This window comes from Pan troglodytes, chromosome 20, assembly GCF_028858775.2.
Source record: "Pan troglodytes isolate AG18354 chromosome 20, NHGRI_mPanTro3-v2.0_pri, whole genome shotgun sequence".
Classification (NCBI taxonomy): domain Eukaryota; kingdom Metazoa; phylum Chordata; class Mammalia; order Primates; family Hominidae; genus Pan; species Pan troglodytes.
Window position 1 is genome coordinate 19,888,314 of NC_072418.2, and position 17,127 is coordinate 19,905,440.

General features: G+C 58.8%; 1 protein-coding gene across 3 annotated transcripts; it reads right to left on the reverse strand.

Annotated features, from left to right (window-relative positions):
- Positions 1-2,265: 2,265 nt before the first annotated feature.
- Positions 2,266-17,071, reverse strand: NR2F6 (nuclear receptor subfamily 2 group F member 6). Of its 3 annotated transcripts, none has more exons than XM_063801324.1 (4): positions 16,830-17,071; positions 11,052-11,146; positions 5,866-6,432; positions 2,266-3,007 (listed from the first exon to the last, which is right to left on the reverse strand). In XM_063801324.1, the coding sequence occupies exons 1-4, from the start codon at positions 17,054-17,056 to the stop codon at positions 2,733-2,735; spliced, it is 1,164 nt and encodes a 387-aa protein (XP_063657394.1). In that variant the 5' UTR covers positions 17,057-17,071; the 3' UTR covers positions 2,266-2,732. The 3 variants fall into 3 exon arrangements, with proteins under 3 accessions (XP_063657394.1, XP_001173294.3, XP_024207708.1); XM_001173294.7 differs by lacking the exon at positions 16,830-17,071 and adding an exon at positions 15,332-15,723; XM_024351940.3 differs by lacking the exon at positions 16,830-17,071 and adding an exon at positions 13,923-14,841.
- Between the last annotated feature and the right edge of the window lie 56 nt (positions 17,072-17,127).

A 17,127-nucleotide genomic window follows, 5' to 3' on the forward strand; every position in this document is an offset into this window, starting at 1 on the left:
TCAGGACAGCAACTGACCCCAGTGTGTGGGCACGGTCCATATGCATGGCCTGGGGGGAGGGTCTTCCAGTGTCCGAACCATCCCAGGCCCTGGCTGTGATGGGTGGGGCACAGGTGGGGCTAGTCTTCCTGTGGGAGCCATGCAACAGCAGACCAGAAGCTGTCCTCTGAGTTTCAGTCTCCCAAGGGAGCCACAGGGGAAAGAAGCAACCAGGAAGACCAACTACATGCAGGGGAGACAGCGTCAACCACTGGGCCACCATGATTGTCCTCAAGAAGGCCCTAGTCTGGGGAAGATAGCCCTGAGTCCAGTAAAAGAAGGCTGCACAGCAGAGTCTTAATAGCCAGGGAGGCTCAAGATCTCTTCTCGTAGGAAGGGCCATGTGGGTAGGGTTTTGTAGGAAAAGTAGGAGTTCAGCAGTCAGACATCCACATCTCTGGCCTGGGGCCAAACAGCAGGACAGACACCATCTTCTCACTCAACCCTCAGATGTCCTGTGCATTGGATAAATGAGACCTTGCTGTCCAGTTTGACTGGAGTAGACATGGACCCACTCGCTCACAGGACACCATGGAGAGACCCTGACCTAATGCAAAACCCAGTGCAGCCTTCAACGAGAACCTGGTGTCCTCTGCATCCCGCCCCTGCCTCAGTTCCCTTCTGGGAACGTGCCCACAAGAAACCCTCACTGACTCCCCAGGAGGGGCCTAATCCCTCGTCTTCCAAGGCTTTCTTCAAGATGGACATGGGGAGACTAGAGAGCATTTTGGCAAACTGGGGCTGCTTAAGAGCTGAGCACTGGCCCAGCAGGCAGCGTGACAGACTTGACTTCTTCCCTTGCTGTTTTCAGGAGGGCATCTTTCTTTCTTTCTTTCTTTCTTTTTTTTTTTTTTGAGACAGTCTCCCTGTTGCCCAGACTGGAGTGTAGTGGTGCGATCTCAGCTCACTGCAACCTCCGCCTTCCAGGTTCAAGTGATTCTCGTGCCTCAGCCTCCCGAGTAGCTGGGATTACAGGCTCCTGCCACCACGCCTGGCTACAGAAGGACATCAGTGAGAGGTGCCACCCCCACCACCATTCGGCCCCTTTCTTTCTGCCCCCCCTACAGCTCTGGTGCTGAATTCCACAGGTGCCTTTCCCACCACAGAGCTGTGCCACACACTCCCGAGGCTGGGACGGGAGAGTCCCTGGTACCCCACATGATTCTGTATCAACCTAGTGAAGCCGACATTTCAAAGTCGTGGCCTTGTAGGTCCCTGACTCCCAAACGTCAATCTCTAAAACAGATTTTTAGTTCCATGTGAGAAAAAAAACTGGTCAGATTGACTCAGGCACAAAAGGGGGGAGAGTGAGTTCACAGAACTTAAAACATCCAAGGGTTTCAGGTATGGCTTGATCCTGGGGCTCCAAAGGCATCTTGGGAAATTGATCTTCCATCCTTGGCTCTGCTTTAATTAGATTCTCCCAGTTCCAAATCCCACCGTGGAATCTCACTGGCTAGTTTGGCATCCCAGGCCCTCCATAAACCAGTCGCTGTGGCCCAGGGAATGGTGGTCTCTGATTGGCTCGCCTTACATCATGTGACAGGACTGGACCCAGAGGTTTCTCCCAAGGACATTGGAGCCCAAACAAGATTAAGGGCCCGGCAGCTCATGCCTATAATCACACCACTTTGGGAGGCCAAGGCAGGTGGATCACCTGTCAGGAGTTCGAGACCAGCCTGGCCAACATGGCAAAACCCCATCTCTAGTTAAAGTACAAAAATCAGCTGAACGTGGTGGTGCGCACCTGTAATCCCAACTACTCAGGACGCTGAGGCAGGAGAATTGCTTGAACTCAGGAGGCAGAGGTTGCACTGAGCCAAGATTGCACCACTGCACTCCAGCCCAGGTGAAAGAGCGAAACTCCATCTCAAAAAAAAAAAAAGAAGATTAAGGTTGACCAAAAGAAAGTAAGTGAGGCTAGGCACGGTGGCTCACGCTTGTAATCCACTTTTGGAGGCCTCAGGTGCATCACCTGAGGTCAGGAGTTCGAGACCAACCTGGTCAACATGGTGAAACCCCATCTCTACCAAAAATAAAATTAGCTGGGCATCGTGGTGGGTGCCTGTAGTTCCAGCTACTGGGGAGGCTGAGGCAGGAGAATCGCTTGAACCTGTGAGGCGGAGGCTACAGTGAGCCAAGATCACGCCACTGCACTCCAGCCTGGGTGACGAAGTAGGACTCCGTCTCAAAAATAAAAAATAAAAATAAAGACCAGGGAGGCTGTGCAGGTAGGAAATGTCTTTATTATTGGCCTTGAGTCATCATGTAGTGTCTGACATAGGTTACGTGTCCAGAGGATCTGCCTGGCACACGCTAGCTACCCCTGCCCACTGGAGCAGCCCCTCTGGCCGACGCCAGGCCTTTGTCCATCATGCCAGGGAAGCCAACCCCACCATCCCACAAGTTCATGCTTGGGGTGTTGAGGAACAAGGCTGTCCTAGGATTGGACCCTCCATCCTGGACAGGGGTCCTGGGGAGGATGAGGCTGAGGCCTGGATGATCAGTCTCTTTTTGGTTTCATGATCATTTAAAAAACACAAAAGACAAACATTTCACAGTCTTTAAAAAATAGAAGTCTGAGGAGAGAAGCCAGAGTCCTGGGCCCCGGGAGGCCCCTCGAGGCCTCAGCATTCCCTGTCCCTTGAGGTCTGTCTGCAGGCCTGGCCACAGCACACGTGGCCCCATCATGGTCACTGGCCCGAGCCGTAGGGCCAGTTGAAGGTACTCCCCGACAGCAGCATGTCTCTGATCAGTGTCTCAATGGGTGTCTTCCCCACCAGGCGCATGAAGAACAGCTGGGAGATGAGGGAGGCAGGGACCGCGCGCAGGGCGGGGAGCCGCAGCAGCAGGCGCCCGAAGCGCTGGGGCTGGGACGGGTACTGCGCCCGCACATACTCGGTGAGGGCCACCTGCGCCTTCTCCTGCAGGCTCTCAACGTGGGCCGGGTCTGAGAGGCCACAGGCGTCTAGGGGGACAAAGGCAAGTCAGACAGGTGGGAGGCAGCTAGAGAACACAGAGCCCACAGGGGTGACTAGGGGACACCACTCACCACTGTGGGTAAGAACAGGGGGCCGGGCGTGATGGCTCACGGCCACAGTCCCAGCACTTTGGGAGGCCAAGGCAGAAGCATCATTTAAGGCCAGGATTTGAGACCAGCCAGGGCAACATAGTATGATCCCTTCTCTGCAAAAACAAATCAGCTGGGGCTGGGCACAGTAGCTCACGCCTGTAATCCCAGCACTTTGGGAGGCTGAGGCAGGTGGATCACTTGAGGTCAGGAGTTCAAGACCAGCCTGGCCAACATGATGATATTCCGTCTCTACTAAAAATAAGAATAATTAGCCAGGCATGGTAGTGCGTGCCTGCAGTTCCAGCTACTCGGAAGGCTAATGGGAGGATCGCTTGAGCCTGGGAGGCGGAGATTGCAGTGAGCCGAGATCATGCCACTGCACTCCAGCCTGGGCAACAGAGGGAGACCCTGTCTCAAAATAAATAAAAAATAAAAATTAGTCCAGTGTGATGGCACACGCTTGTAGTCCCAGCTCCTCAGGAGGCTGAGGTGGGAGGATCTCTTGAGCCCAGGAGTTTGAGGCTACAGTGATCCATGATCATAGCACAGCCTGGGCGACAGAGGAATAAGACCCTGTCTCAAACAAAACAAAACAAAACAAAAAACGACCCTGGGATGCAAATGGGACTATCTAAGACCGTGTCGATCCTCCAGAGATAGTGAGGTGTTCTCATCTAACCAGTGACACAGGGGTGCAGGCAGTGATGTTTCAAGGGTGGCTGGCACCCAACTCATGCCTTTGGCAGGGAGACAGGTTCTAATTTTTTTTTCTTTAAGATGGAGTCTCACACTGTCGCCCAGGCTGAAGTGTAGTGGCACGATCTCACTGCAACCTCCGCCTCTGGGTTCAAGTGATTCTCCTGCCGCGGCCTCACAAGTAGCTGGCATTACAGGCACACTCCACCATGCCTAGCTAATTTTTGTATTTTTAGTAGAGACGGGTTTTGCTGTGTTGGCCAGGCTGGTCTTGAACTCCTGACCTCAAGCAATCTCCCCACCTCGGCCTCCCAAAGTGCTGGGATTACAGGGCCACCAGCCAGGCCAAGGAGATGGGTTCTAAGGAAGCTCGCAGGGAAGGTGGGGCTGGGAAGGGAATTTGATGAGGAAGACAGAGCCCAGAAGGGCCTGCGGTGTGAGAGAATGTGGCAGCCTCTAGAGAGAGACCCAAGATGGGAAGCCAAGAAGAAATCTTCTGGGAAGGCCAGGCGCGGTGGCTCACGCCTGTAATCCCAGCCCTTTGGGAGGCTGAGGCGGGCAGATCATGAGGTCAGGAGTTCGAGATCAGCCTGACCAACGTGATGAAACCCTGTCTCTACTAAAAACACAAAAATTAGCTGGGCGTGGTGACGCGCGCCTGTAATCCCAGCTACTCAGGAGGCTGAGGCAGGAGAATAGCTTGAACCAGGGAGGCAGAGGTTGCAGTGAGCCGAGATCGTGCTACTGCACTCCAGCCTGGGCGACAGAGTGAGACTCCGTCTCAAAAAAAAAAAAAAAATCTTCTGGGAAAACAATAAATAAAGCCATATTTATTGATTTTTGAGACGCGGTCTCACTCTGTTGCGCAGGCTCAAGTGCAGTGGGAAAATCAGAGCTCACTGGAGCCTCGAACTCCTGGGCTCAAGTGGTTCTCCCAACTCTGCTTCCCAAAGTGCGGTGATTACAGGCCTGAGCCACCTTGCAGGCCCAAAACCATATTTATCAAATGAAAGCCACCTCCCAGAGTAGCCTGGATCTGGTTCCTAGCCCCAAAGATACCTCTGATGGGATCTAGAGGCTTCCAGTAGGTTAAAGAACTCCCAGGAGACAGGCTGGAGAGATCTTTGTCTAAAGGCATGGTGGCTTATGCCTGTAATCCTAGCACTTTGGGTGGCTGAGGCAGGACTGGTTGCGCCCAGAAGCTCAAGACCAGCCTAGGCAACACGGTGAGACCACGTCTCTACAGAAAACTTTTTAAAAGAAATTAGCCAGGAATGGTGGTGCACGCCTGTGGTCCCAGCTACTCAAGAGGCTGAGGTGGGAGGGAGGATTGCTTGAGCCCTGGAGATCAAGGCTGCAGTGAACCATGTTCGGACAACTGCACTCCAGCCCGGGTGACAGGGTGAGACCCAGTCTCAAAAAATAGAAATACAAATAAAAAAATAAAGTGGAAAAAAAAAAGCTGGCTGTACCGCCAGTCGCTGGAATACGATGGGCTACCACTGCTAGATAGCTGATGGTAAAGAAAGTTCTGGGGTTGCCCCGCCCCTCAACGGGAGGGGCCTCCGAGCCACGCCCCTACCCAGATCCCTACAACCCTGGCTACCTGGAGGTTGCCCTGGGAGCCCAGTGGGGGCCTGAGGGGGCCAGAACCAGGGGGTCAGGACCTTCCCTCCCACGTCCCCCCAACCTTGTGCTATCAGTGGTCTCTAAGCATGAAGAGCCCTTTGGTGAGGGAGTAGGGGTCTCAGGGAGCCTGGGAACAGGAAGAGGGTTCTGGGGTCTGGGCCCTGGTCCTGGCCCAGCCTTGGGTCTGGGGTCCGGGGTTCAGAGTTCTCCGAGAGTCCTGGGATCACGGAGTGGGGGTGTCACAGTGTCACACTGCTTACATCACCTCTCTACAGCCACCCATGAGCGTTCACTCACGGCTCGTGCAGGGCCCCAGGCCTAGGGAGCGAGCGGGGCGCTATGGGGGCCGGAGTCTGGGTCCAGGCCGCCCTCCTCCTAACCTCCCTTGGGTCCCCCCATCCCGCGGCCCCCTTTGGAGCGTGGCTCACCGGGCGTGAAGAGCGCGATGGCCTTGAGGCAGCCATACTCGGCCGAGTCGACCTGTAGGCGGCCCAGCTTGTCCACCTGCTCCTGGAAGGCGCGCACCTGGTCCATGAAGGCCACCGCGCGCTCGGCGGCCATAGGCGCGGCGTGGAGGCCGGCGGCGGCCAGTAGCGGCGCCGTATGCAGGGGCAGCGCCGCCTGCGCCGCGTTCAGCACGAAGAGCTCGCTCCAGCTCAGGCGCAGCAGCGCCACCTGGTCGGCCACCGGCAGCTCGGGGAAGAAGGGCGCGTGGCGCGCCCACTCCACGGTGCTGAAGAGCAGCCGCGCCGCCAGCTCGCACACGTTGTCGATGCCCAGCACCGCGCCCGCTGCGCCGCCCCCTGCGCCGAAGCGTCCGGCCGCCGCGGGGTAGGGCTCAGCGCGCAGCAATTGCGCGATCAGTTCGGACACCGGCTGCCCCGGGAAGAGGTCTCCGCCGCTCGCCACTGCCGCCAGCGCCGAGCCCGGGGGGCTGCCCGAGGCGGCGGCCACGGCACCAGGCAGCGAGTGCGGGATGCGGCCGCGCTGCACCGCTGCGGGAGGCGGGGACAGGAGGGACATGGGGGCGGGAGGGGAGGCGGGGGGGGGGGGCGGGCAGCAGGAAACGGGGGAGGGACAGGAGATGGGGGAGGGGAGGGCGGGGCACAGAAGGCCGGGAGGAGAGGAGATTGGAGAGACAGGAAGGGAAGCGAGGGGTAGAGAGGAGAGGGCCGGAAGAGGGGGGAAGGAATGAGGGGCCAAGTAGGTGCCCATAGAGACATGGGGTGGGGGGCAGGTGGGGGGGGGGCAGGTGGGGGGGGCAGGTAGGGAGAATAACGGGAAAGGGAGACAAAAGTCATCAAGGGGTCACTCAGGCCCTCCCCTCCAAAGCCTCCAGGCCCAGCCTTTCCCAGAATGCCCAACCCCACCCCATGGGCGCCAGGCTGGTTAGAAAGTAAGAGTCCAGGAGTCCCTGTCTAAGTCCAGCCACCACCCCCCACCCCCAGCTCCTGGGGACAAGGAGGAGCATCTAATAAACCTTTTGGAGCCTCCTAACAGATAGTCATGGGGTTCCCAGAGCTGAGGATGGGCCATGGAGGACTTGGGGACCCTGGCCAGCTTGGTCCCCAAAGCAACAGATCAATACCCACCCAGCACTGGCTCTCTCCTATGGAACAGGGATCATTTCTCTACCTTCCATCCCCCTCCCCACCAGATGGTGACCCCTGAGGGCCGGTCTGGGTCCCTGCAGAGGCTACAGTGCAGGGAAGGGTTGGGGGGAACCTACAGTAGGGAGGGGTCCCAGGGGGGCCGCCATAGGTCCTCAGTAAACATTAGCCGCCATCAGTAGCCTTGCTTATGAAGCGGGGAGGCCCTGCTGCTGGCTTGGGCACGTCTGCAGTGACCAGGTGGGTGAGAAAAGGGAAACTGAGGCATGAAGAGGAAGAGAGTTGGCCATGTGCCTGCCTGGCTTGTGCCGGGGTGGGCGGGATGGCAGGGCTGACTGGGCTGGTTGCCAGCCGACTAATTAATGAGCTTTAATGAGCTGGCATGCCCCATCTCATCACCTCCGTGAACTCCAGGTCAACTCTGTGGAGAGCAAACACCGGAGGGGAACGCGAGCAGAAGCCAGGGGCGAACAGAGCTGAGCGGAGAAGCCAGGGCATGGGTTGAAGCCCGCTCCAAGGGGTCCCTGAGTCTGAGTCAACTGTCAAATGGGGATAGGTGGATGGGGCCCAAAAGTGGTTCCCCGGTCCTCCAGGAAGCTTCCTCCCCCTTTGTTCACTGGGCTGTGAGCAACCACCACTCCCTCACACGGCCACATTCCCACCCCAGGGCCTTTGAACTTTTTCTTTTTCTTTTTTCCCTCCCTCCCTTCTTTCCTTTCCTTTCTTCCTCTCTCTCTCTCTCCCTCTCCCTCTCTCTCTTTTTGAGATAGAGTTCTGCTCTGTCACCAGGCTGGAGTGCAGTGGCACAATCTCAGCTCACTGCAGCCTCCGACTCCGGGGTTTGAGTGATTCTCCTGCCTCAGCCTCCCAAGTAGCTGGGATTAGAGGCACCTGCCACCACGCCTGGCTAATTTTTGTATTTTTAGTAGAGACGGGGTTTCACCATGTTGGCCAGGATGGTCTCAATCTCCTGACCTCGTGATCTGCCCACCTCGGCCTCCCAAAGTGCTGGGATTACAGGCGTGAGCCCCCACGCCCGGCCGGCCTTTGCACTTTCTGTTCACTCTTCCTCAAACCCTTCCCCAGCTCTTCAGCCCAGACTGTGGAGGTTCAAATCCCAATCACAACTCTGTTGCTCTCTGACAAATGGCCTCACCAATCTGCTGTGTGCCTCAGTTTCCTCATCTGTAAAATGCAGACAGTGGCTCCCATTTGCAAGCCTAGCACTTTGGGAGGCTGAGGCAGGAAGATCGCTTGAGCCCAGGAGTTTGAGACCAGCCTGGGCAACATAGTGAGACCCCGTCTCTACAAAAAATTAAGAAATTAGCCCAGCATGGTAGCGAACACCTGTAATCTCAGCTACTCAGGAGGCTGAGGTGGGAGAATCACTTCAACCCAGGAGTTTAAGGCTGCAGTGAGCTATGATCGCACCACTGCACTCCAGACAGAGTGAGACCCCGTCTCAAAAACGATGTCACCAATCACTGAATTAAATGAGAATCTATACCTTAAAATAATGCCTGCCACACAGGAAAGGTAATTACATGGTAACTCAAGCCAAGGACCATTTATTGAACACCTACTGTGTACCAAGCCCTGGTCTAGGCGCTGGGGAACAAGACAGACAAAAATACCTGCCCACAGGGAATGGACATTCTGGGTGTAAGCAAATTACAGAACAAGACAGGTGGCGTCAAATACAGGGGGATCAGGAGGGCTTCCCTGAGGAGGTGATGTTTGAGCAAACCTTGAAGGCAAGGTTAGGGAGGGAGCCATGTATGGACCTGGAAAAAGTGCACTCCAGGCAGAGGGAAGAGCCCGTGCAAAGGCCCCGAGGCAGGTGTGCTTAAAGCATGAGCTGTCATCATAAATATTTCCACCCGAGGCTTTTGAAGACTTCTGGCGAGGCTGTTTGCTCTGAGGCCATGACTTGAGATATATGAGGATTTTAGGTAAAATAGACAAGTAGAGGCAAAATCCATGTTATGGGGGCAGGGACAAGAAAGTTACCCCCAAACTTAAAAGGGCCACAGGGACTGATCAGTTTTAAAAGAAAGCCCCTCAGCTGCCTCTCTCAGCTTCTCCCACCAAGGCCTAGACCAAAAAACAACAGCTTTAGGCCAAGTATGGTGGCTCATTCCTGTAATCCCAGTAGTTTGGGAGGCCAAGGTGGGAGGATTGCTTCAAGCTAGGAGTTCGAGACCAGCCTGGGCAACATAGTGGGACTCTGTCTCTAGAAAATAAAAAAAGCTGCCGGGTGGGGTGGCTCATGCCTATAATCCGAGCACTTTGGGAGGCTGAGGTGAGCGGATCACCTGGGGTCAGGAGTTGGAGACTCCAGCCTGGCCAACACAGTGAAACACCATCTCTATTAAAAATACAAAAATTAGGCCAGGCGCGGTGACTCACGCCTGTAATCCCAACACTTTGGGAGGCCGAGGCGGGCAGATCACGAGATCAGGAGATCAAGACCATCCTGGCCAACATAGTGAAACTCCATCTCTATTAAAAATACAAAAATTAGCTGGGCGTGGTGGCATGTGCCTGTAATCCCAGCTACTCAGGAGGCTGAGGCAGGAGAATCGCTTGAACCAGGGAGTCAGAGGTTGCAGTGAGCCGAGATGGCGCCACAGCACTCCAGCCTGGCAACAGAGCGAGACTCTGTCTCAAAAACAAAACAAAACAAAATACAAAAATTAGCTGGGCGTGCCGGGCGCGGTGGCTTACGCCTGTAATCCCAGCACTTTGGGAGGCTGAGGCAGGCAGATCACGAGGTCAGGAGATCGAGACCATCCTGGCTAACATGGTGAAACCCCGTCTCTACTAAAAATACAAAAATATCCGGGCGAGATGGCAGGCGCCTGTAGTCCCAGCTACTCAGGAGCCTGAGGCAGGAGAATGGCGTGAACCCAGGGGGCGGAGCCTGCAGTGAGCCGAGATCATGCCACTGCACTCCAGCCTGGGCGACAGAGCAAGGCTCCGTCTCAGAAAAAAAAAAAAAAAATTAGCTGGGCGTGTTGGCCCGTATCTGTAGTCCCAGCTACTCGGGAGGCTGAGGTAGGACAATCACTTGAACCCGGGAGGCGGAGGCTGCAGTGAGCTGAGATCACACCACTGCACTCCAGCCTGGAAGATGGAGCGAGACTCCATCTCAAATAAAAATAAAAATAAATAAAGAAAATAAGGAAAAAAAAACTTCAAAGTAGGGGAGGCTCAGGTTAGACATTAGAAAGAACTGCCAGCTTGGCCCACGACACAGTCCCCAGAGGAACCTGAAACCCAGCACAGGAGATCTCGTCCAATAGGCTAGATTCTATTCCTGAACCCCAGAAATCCATGCAGAAATCTCTGGGTTCTACTTGAATTCTAAGGGGGTTTGGCAGAGTTCTAGGCCCAGCAGCCCAGAATACGCCCGTCCACCTGGGTCCCCTGAGCAGAGACAGCTGGGCCTCACTCTTGCTCCCAGCGCCCGGGGTCAGAAGAAAGGGTAAGCTGCCCTTTGCCTTAATCGGGCAGAGTTCCTGCCTTGGGCAAACAAAAAGCATGGGTGAAGGGTGGAGGAGAAACAAATCAAAAAAAAAAAAAATCCTTGTTCAGAACGCGGTGGCCGCGCTAGCAGACAAGAGGTCACCAAGGTGTCAGGGCCAGGGAACTGGCCTCTGAGGCTGGAGTCGGGGGTAATTGGGGAAGGCAGCTCCTGCAAGAGAATGGGGCTGGGGAAAGTCCCTTGTGGGGCGTCCCTGGCCTCTTCAGCTCCACGGCAGCAACCAGGGGGCCACGGATCCTAATTGGATTCCTCCAGCCTAGGGCCAGACTGCAGCCCACGGGATCAAGGGATCAGTGGTAATGAGGTTAGCAGGCACCGGCCCCCACCCTGTGAGGCACCCAGACCCCTGTGAAAGGGAGGGGTGAAAGGGAGGGGAAAAAGGGGAGGAAGAAGCTGTTTGTTCACCCCGGCTCCAGCGGCTGTGATCGTCCCCAGTGTGTCCCCAGCACGTACTCACCCTCCTTCCTCATGCCCACCCGGAAGCACTTCTTGAGACGGCAGTACTGGCACTGGTTCCGGTGGTGCTGGTCGATCTGGCAGTCACGGTTGGACCTGGGGGCACACAGAAGCCAGGGCTCCCTGAGACCCCCATATCCTCCTCCCCGAACCAGCCTATGAGCCGCCTTTGGAGGCTGCCCCTCAGAAATACTAGTAGGGGCCCTCTAGACTGGGGAGGTAACCCCAAAGGGGTACAGGAGCTCAGCTTGCAGGTCTGCAAACCAGACAAGATAACCCGGATGAGTGGTGATGGATGAAGAGGAATCTGTGGAAAAGCAGATGAACACCCCAGGGAGGGCACATTGGCATGGGTTTTGAAGGATGAATAGGAGTTCTCCAGGTGAATGGCGGGGTGATCCCAGAGAGAGGGTACAGCCAGAGCAAAAGGGTTGAAATACACAAATATGGAGGCCTAAAGAGTTTCATTTTACTTGGTCACTGTCAGGCTGAGCAGGGTCATTGTCCCCAAAATGATGTGAAGGCAGAGAGGACATGGTCAGAGAGCTGGACTTTGTGAATTAACTAGGGGTCAGGCCAGGGGCTAGTGGTCTATGGGGTCATAGCATGGTGGGGCCCCAGCATTATCACCCGCACAATGCCCACACCAAGGAATGAGTAAGTAAACAAAGTCACTCTGGTCCTCTGCCCTGAAGGCCCCACACCTACGCTCTTCTGAGAGGACCAACCAACCCCTATGCAAGCTGGAGATTTTCCTGGTCAGCCCTCAGTGAATGCCATTGCCTCTTGCAGGGATGAGACAGGTGGCCCCACCCTGAGAGGTGGTGAGCTCCCCGTCCTGGGTCAGCCCCCAAGCAGGAAGGTCCAGGCCTTATTCTTCAAATGTCCCCAGAACCTTCTCCCCTTGGCCCCTGCCCTTGGACTCCCCTGGTCTCTTGCCACCAGGAGCTGGGGGCTCTCCAAGGCCTGGACCTGGAGCAACTACCCCTGGGGTTCCAGCTGGACACCCAGGGGACACACAGAGACAGTCACAGAGTAGAACCATCACTTAAGGGAATTAAACAGATGCATCTCTGCAGTGGCTCACGCCTGTAATCCCAGCACTTTGGGAGGCGGGGGAGGGTGGATCACCTGAGGTCAGTTCAAGACCAGCCTGGCCAACATGGTGAAACCCCGTCTCTACTAAAAATACAAAAATGAGCTGGGCGTGGTGGCGCATGCCTGTAATCCCAGCTACTTGGGAGGCTGAGGAAGGAGAATCGCTTGAACTGGGGAGGTGGAGGTTGCAGTGAGCCAAGATTGACCCACTGCATTCCAGCCAGGGTGACAGAGTGAGACTCTGTCTCAAAAAAAAAAGAAAAAAAAAAGGCTGGGTGCAGTGGCTCATGCCTGTAATCCCAGCACTTTGGGAGGCCGAGGCGGGTGGATCCCCTGAGGTTGGGAGTTTGAGACCAGCCTGAACAACATAGAGAAAACCCGTCTCTACTAAAAATACAAAATTAGCCAGGCGTGGTGGCGCATGCCTGTAATCCCAGCTATTTGGGAGGCTGAGGCAGGAGAACCGCTTGAACCCGGGAGGCAGAGGTTGCAGTGAGTTGAGATCACGCCATCGCACTCCAGCCTGGGCAACAAGAGTGAAACTCCGTCTCAAAAACAAAACAAAACAAAACAGATGAATCTCAGCTGCAGATACCCAGCCCTGCCCCTCAGGTGGCGACTGCCCCACTGGGCCTCGGTTTCCTCATCTGAAAATGGGAGGTCAGATATTGCCCTATCATATGGGATGGACTGGGTCAGAGGGGTTCACGGGGGACAGTGCCAAGACCCAGACCCCAGCCGGAGAACCCAACTTAGGAAAGCTGAGGATCTGCGCCCACTCCCCCGTACCCCCCCTCCGCCACTGCCTGGGTCCTGCAGCACCAGCCACTGAGCCCCTGGGAAGAGGCCCCACTAGGGCAGAGGGAGCTCAGGCAGAACCAGAACAAAGCCCAGTGGCTGGGTGGTGGGAGGATCCAGGGCAGCCGGGTGGAAACGGCCTGGCCTGGGGCAGCCCTGCAGGCAGGCAGAGGCCCAGCTCAGGCGCCCCTGACCTCAGGGGAGGCCCTGAAACTTCAGTCTCAACTTCCCCAGCTGTGGAATTGGGACAGATCTATCCCTCCAAGGAGGGAAACAATTAAGTTCTTCCTGTTATCCCACCTAAAGAGTGCAAGCTTTTTTGCCCAACCCCATGGCCCAACTCAGCTTCCTCCCTGGGCTTCTGGCCTCCAGTCCAATTTGATCAGAGCCCTCCCCTGCTCACACACCCTCTATGGCTCCCCATTACCCTCAGCCAGCATTTCAGGCCCACCTAGCTCTGACTTCTCCCATGGCTGCACAGTCCCCCTCTTACAGCACAGCTCCCTCAGTCTGCCACTAAGTGTTTTGTCTGGACCACATTCTGGCATGCCCCTGTGGCCTTTCTTCCACCTGCCAACTCCATGCTTCAGGCTCATGTCCCCTAGCCTCCTCCAGGCAGCCCTTTCTGACCTCCAGGCAGAGCCTCTGCTCTCTCTCTGGGACCCCAGATCCCACAGACTTGGGGCATCTGTCTCACTGTGTCTCCTCCAGACTGGGGGCTTCTCAGGAGCTAGACTTGGAGCTGGGGTCTCTCTGGAGGGGCTGGCATCAAACTACCCAGGCTGGGCCCCAGCGAGACCCTGCTAAATCCATTTGAAGCTCAGAATGGAATGGTGATTTCACCAGGTCACACAACTCACACAGCACAAACCTGCCAGCTCCAAGCAAGGCCCCCCCCACCCGAAATTGGTGCTCCCTGACACCACCCTCAGGAAGCTCCTGGGACCCCAAAACTGCCTGAGCCCCACTCCCTTACCCTCCCTGAAGACATGACCAGAGAGCAGGCGGTTTTCCAGCAGCAAGAATGAGGCCAAAGTCTAGTGGCCCACTTTGTGCTGGAGGAGGGAGCAAGGCAGCTCTGCCACACATGGCCACACCAGGCCAGCCCTGACCCGGGACCTGGGGCCAAACTCCACCCTCGGGTACCTGGGGCCCTATTTGGTGGCCTCAGCCAACAAGCCTTCCATCAGCCGTTCTCCCTGGGGACACCCCGATCCGAACTCAGCGGTCCCCACCCTAGCCCCACAGTTCCCCCACAGTGCCCCCAACTCGGGCAGGGTCCCTCCATGTCCAACGCAAAGCAGGCACGAGGACCTCTCTCTGGGCCTTTGGGCCTCTGTTTTGCGCAGCTGGGAACTGAGACCGTCTAGACGGGCTCCACAGAGACCCTGCATGTTCCTGGGGTGCAGAGTAGGGGCTTATAAACGGACAGATTGGATGCTCGCCCGGGAACGGTGAGAAAAGAACTCCCGGGCTGGACAACCCCGATCGCTTTCCCTGGGGACCTTTCCCTGGGGACCTTCCGCCAGAACAGCTAGCAAGGCCACGCCCTGCCAAAGAGGTCTCCGACCTGGGACAGCCCAGGGCTCCTGCTCGGAAACGTTTCACTCCCTGCCCGTCTCAGAGACACCCAAAGTTTGAGGGATTTTTCCAGGAGCCCCAGGTCTGCAACCACCCCTGGGGGAGAGGGACGTTTCAGTCAATTCCGGTGGCCCTGCCGGCCTTCCAGTGGCGATTTCCGGTGACCCAAGGCCCAGAGTGAGCCCAGAGGGGTTCCCCGAGATGGGCAAGCCCAGCTCCCACCCCCACCCCCACCGCTGGGCCCCTCATGCGAAGAAGGCCGCCCCGTGCCACCCCAGCCTCCCTCCGTCTGCCGCCTCCGTAGCCACAGCGACTTTGGAAGTGATATTTGACCCCAAGGGCGCGCCGTATCGATCCGCGCGGCCGCAGACAATGGCCCCTGGACGCTGCGAGCTCCACGGTCCAAGTTCCACGTTCGATTCCCTCGAGGGCATCCCGCGCGCCGGGATCCCCGAGAACGGGTGCCCTGGGGTTGGGTTACCACCCCTGACAGCACCCCTACCCCCACCCCAGCGCGGAGATGACCCCTCCCCAGAGAAAAAGCGGGGGGAAGGAGAAGCAAGTAACTGGGGCAAAAGCCTCCAGGGACCACCTGATGGGGGGGGAACCTGCAACGATGTAGCGCCGACTGTATACACAATCCCAGCCATGGAATGCGGGAGGAGGGTGCTGTGCCCCTATCTCAGAGGGGGCAGTGGAGGCCCAGGGAAGGTCAGCGCCAGGCCCAAGGTGACCGAGCAGGTCAGAGGCCCGCCCCAGGTCGGGGCGGGGTGCACGGCGGCGGCGCGCGGATGGGGGGCTCACCGGCAGGTGTAGCTGAGGTTGCGGCGGATGCTCCGCTTGAAAAAGCTTTTGCAGCCCTCGCAGGTGAAGACACCGTAATGCTTGCCGCTCGACTTGTCCCCGCACACCACGCAGTCCACCTGCAGCCCCGGCCGCTCCTCGTCGCCCGGCTCGGCGTCGCTGGCGGCACCGGGGGGCGAGGCCGAGTCGTCCTCGGCCGCGCGCGGGTAGCCGCCCGCCTTGTCCACGCCGTTCGTGTCGCCGCCGGGGCCGCCCCAGCCGCCGGTCACCATGGCCATAGCCCCAGGGCAGCGGGGCCAGGGCGCCCCCACCGCGCTCTTCCCTCCGGGCACCCCTCTCGGCCCGGGGGACCCTACGCGGCGCGCATTCGGCCCCGGCGCGCGGGGGGCACGGGCTGCACCCCCCAAAAAAGTTTTGCAGCAACTTCCTGCGGCCGGTCCTCGCGCCCGGGCGGAACTGGTCGGGCCGGTTCCAGGCCAACTTTCCCACGCGTGCGCGGGGCCGGGCCCGGGGCCGGGAGGGGCGCGCTAGAGGCGCGGGCCGGGGACCCAGAGGACTCGCGTCCCGCCGCCCTGGGGCCCCGGCGGGGGCGCGCGGGCCATGGCCCAGCCCGAGCCGCGCAGGGGGCGTCCTCTGGCCTGGCCGCCGCTCGCCCGGGGGCTGCGGCCAACTCAGCGGGCCGCCATCCGAGCGCGGGAGGCCGGGGGGAAAGTTTGGCCGCAAGTTGCGCGGCCGCCCGTGGCGGGGGGGGAGGGGCGGCGGGTGCGCGCCGGGGCTGATCGCCGCGCCCCCTGGGTCCCCCGGCGCCCGCGGCTGCCGCTCCGGGCCTGCAGGGCCGCTGGGCCGGCGCCTCTGGAGCTGCCGCCCCCGCTGCGGCCGCTCCTGCCTGGCCTGGGCCTGCGCCTGGGCCCAAGCCTCGCTCTCGCCGCCGCCACCGCCAACGACCCCGCGCGCCGGCCTCGCGCTGCGGCCGGTTTGACACACAGCGTTCCATTCGCGGGGCGGGCGGGGGGCGGGGGCGGGGGCAGGGGCGCGCGCCGCGGGCTGGGGGCGGGCGCTCGTTGCCCCGGCGACGGCCGCCCTTATAAGGGCATGGGTGGCCGCGCGCGGCGCCGGGCGAACGGGCCGGCGGGAGGGACGGGGGCCGAGCGCGGGGCCGCGGGGCCTGACCCTCCCCCGCCTCCCTCTGCCCCTCCCCCCGCACCCCCGCCCTCACCCTCGCCCGGCTCCGGCCTTAACCCCTGCCGGGCCGCGGCGGGAGCCTCAGCCGCGCCTGCCCTCTGCCCTTCCTTGAGCCTCGCCAAGATGTCTCTCCAAGGCCCTCCCCTCCACCTCTGGCCTTGGACGTTGGGTCGCTCGATCACCCTCGAGGCGCCCCTCGGAACCTCCCCCCACCCCACCGTTCCCGGCAAAGCAATGATGGGGGGCCAGTGGCACCCGGGGGGGGGGGGTACGCCCCTGCGCAAGACACACGCGCGCGCGAGACACACACACACACCCTAGATTGTGTTTGCTTCCTCTTCCAGAAAGTCGCCGCGTCTGACCCCCACCCCACCCTTTCTCTGCTCGGGTTAACACCTGGTGCCCGGAATCTCCAGGGGGAAGGGATGTTGTGGTCTGAGACCGGCTGGCCGGGGCCGCGAGGTCAGGGGGCCCCTCTGCACAATTTCTGGCCTCCGGGGGCAGGGCGCCCACCCGCCCCGCGCGGCTGGAGGCGACAGGCATGCCCTGTCTGGGGGCCTGCCCCTTTTTCCCTTTTAATTTCCTTTTCTTTCTGTGCTTTGCAGAAAGGGCTT

Excerpts from the sequence above, each read along its gene's own strand:
- NR2F6 (XM_001173294.7), bottom strand. The coding sequence starts at position 15,609 with ATGGCCATGGTGACCGGCGGCTGGGGCGGCCCCGGCGGCGACACGAAC. Across the intron at positions 6,433-11,051 it reads GGTGGGCATGAGGAAGGAGG|CGGTGCAGCGCGGCCGCATC; the intron begins GTGAGTACGTGC and ends CGCCTCCCGCAG. Across the intron at positions 3,008-5,865 it reads CATCGCGCTCTTCACGCCCG|ACGCCTGTGGCCTCTCAGAC; the intron begins GTGAGCCACGCT and ends TTGTCCCCCTAG.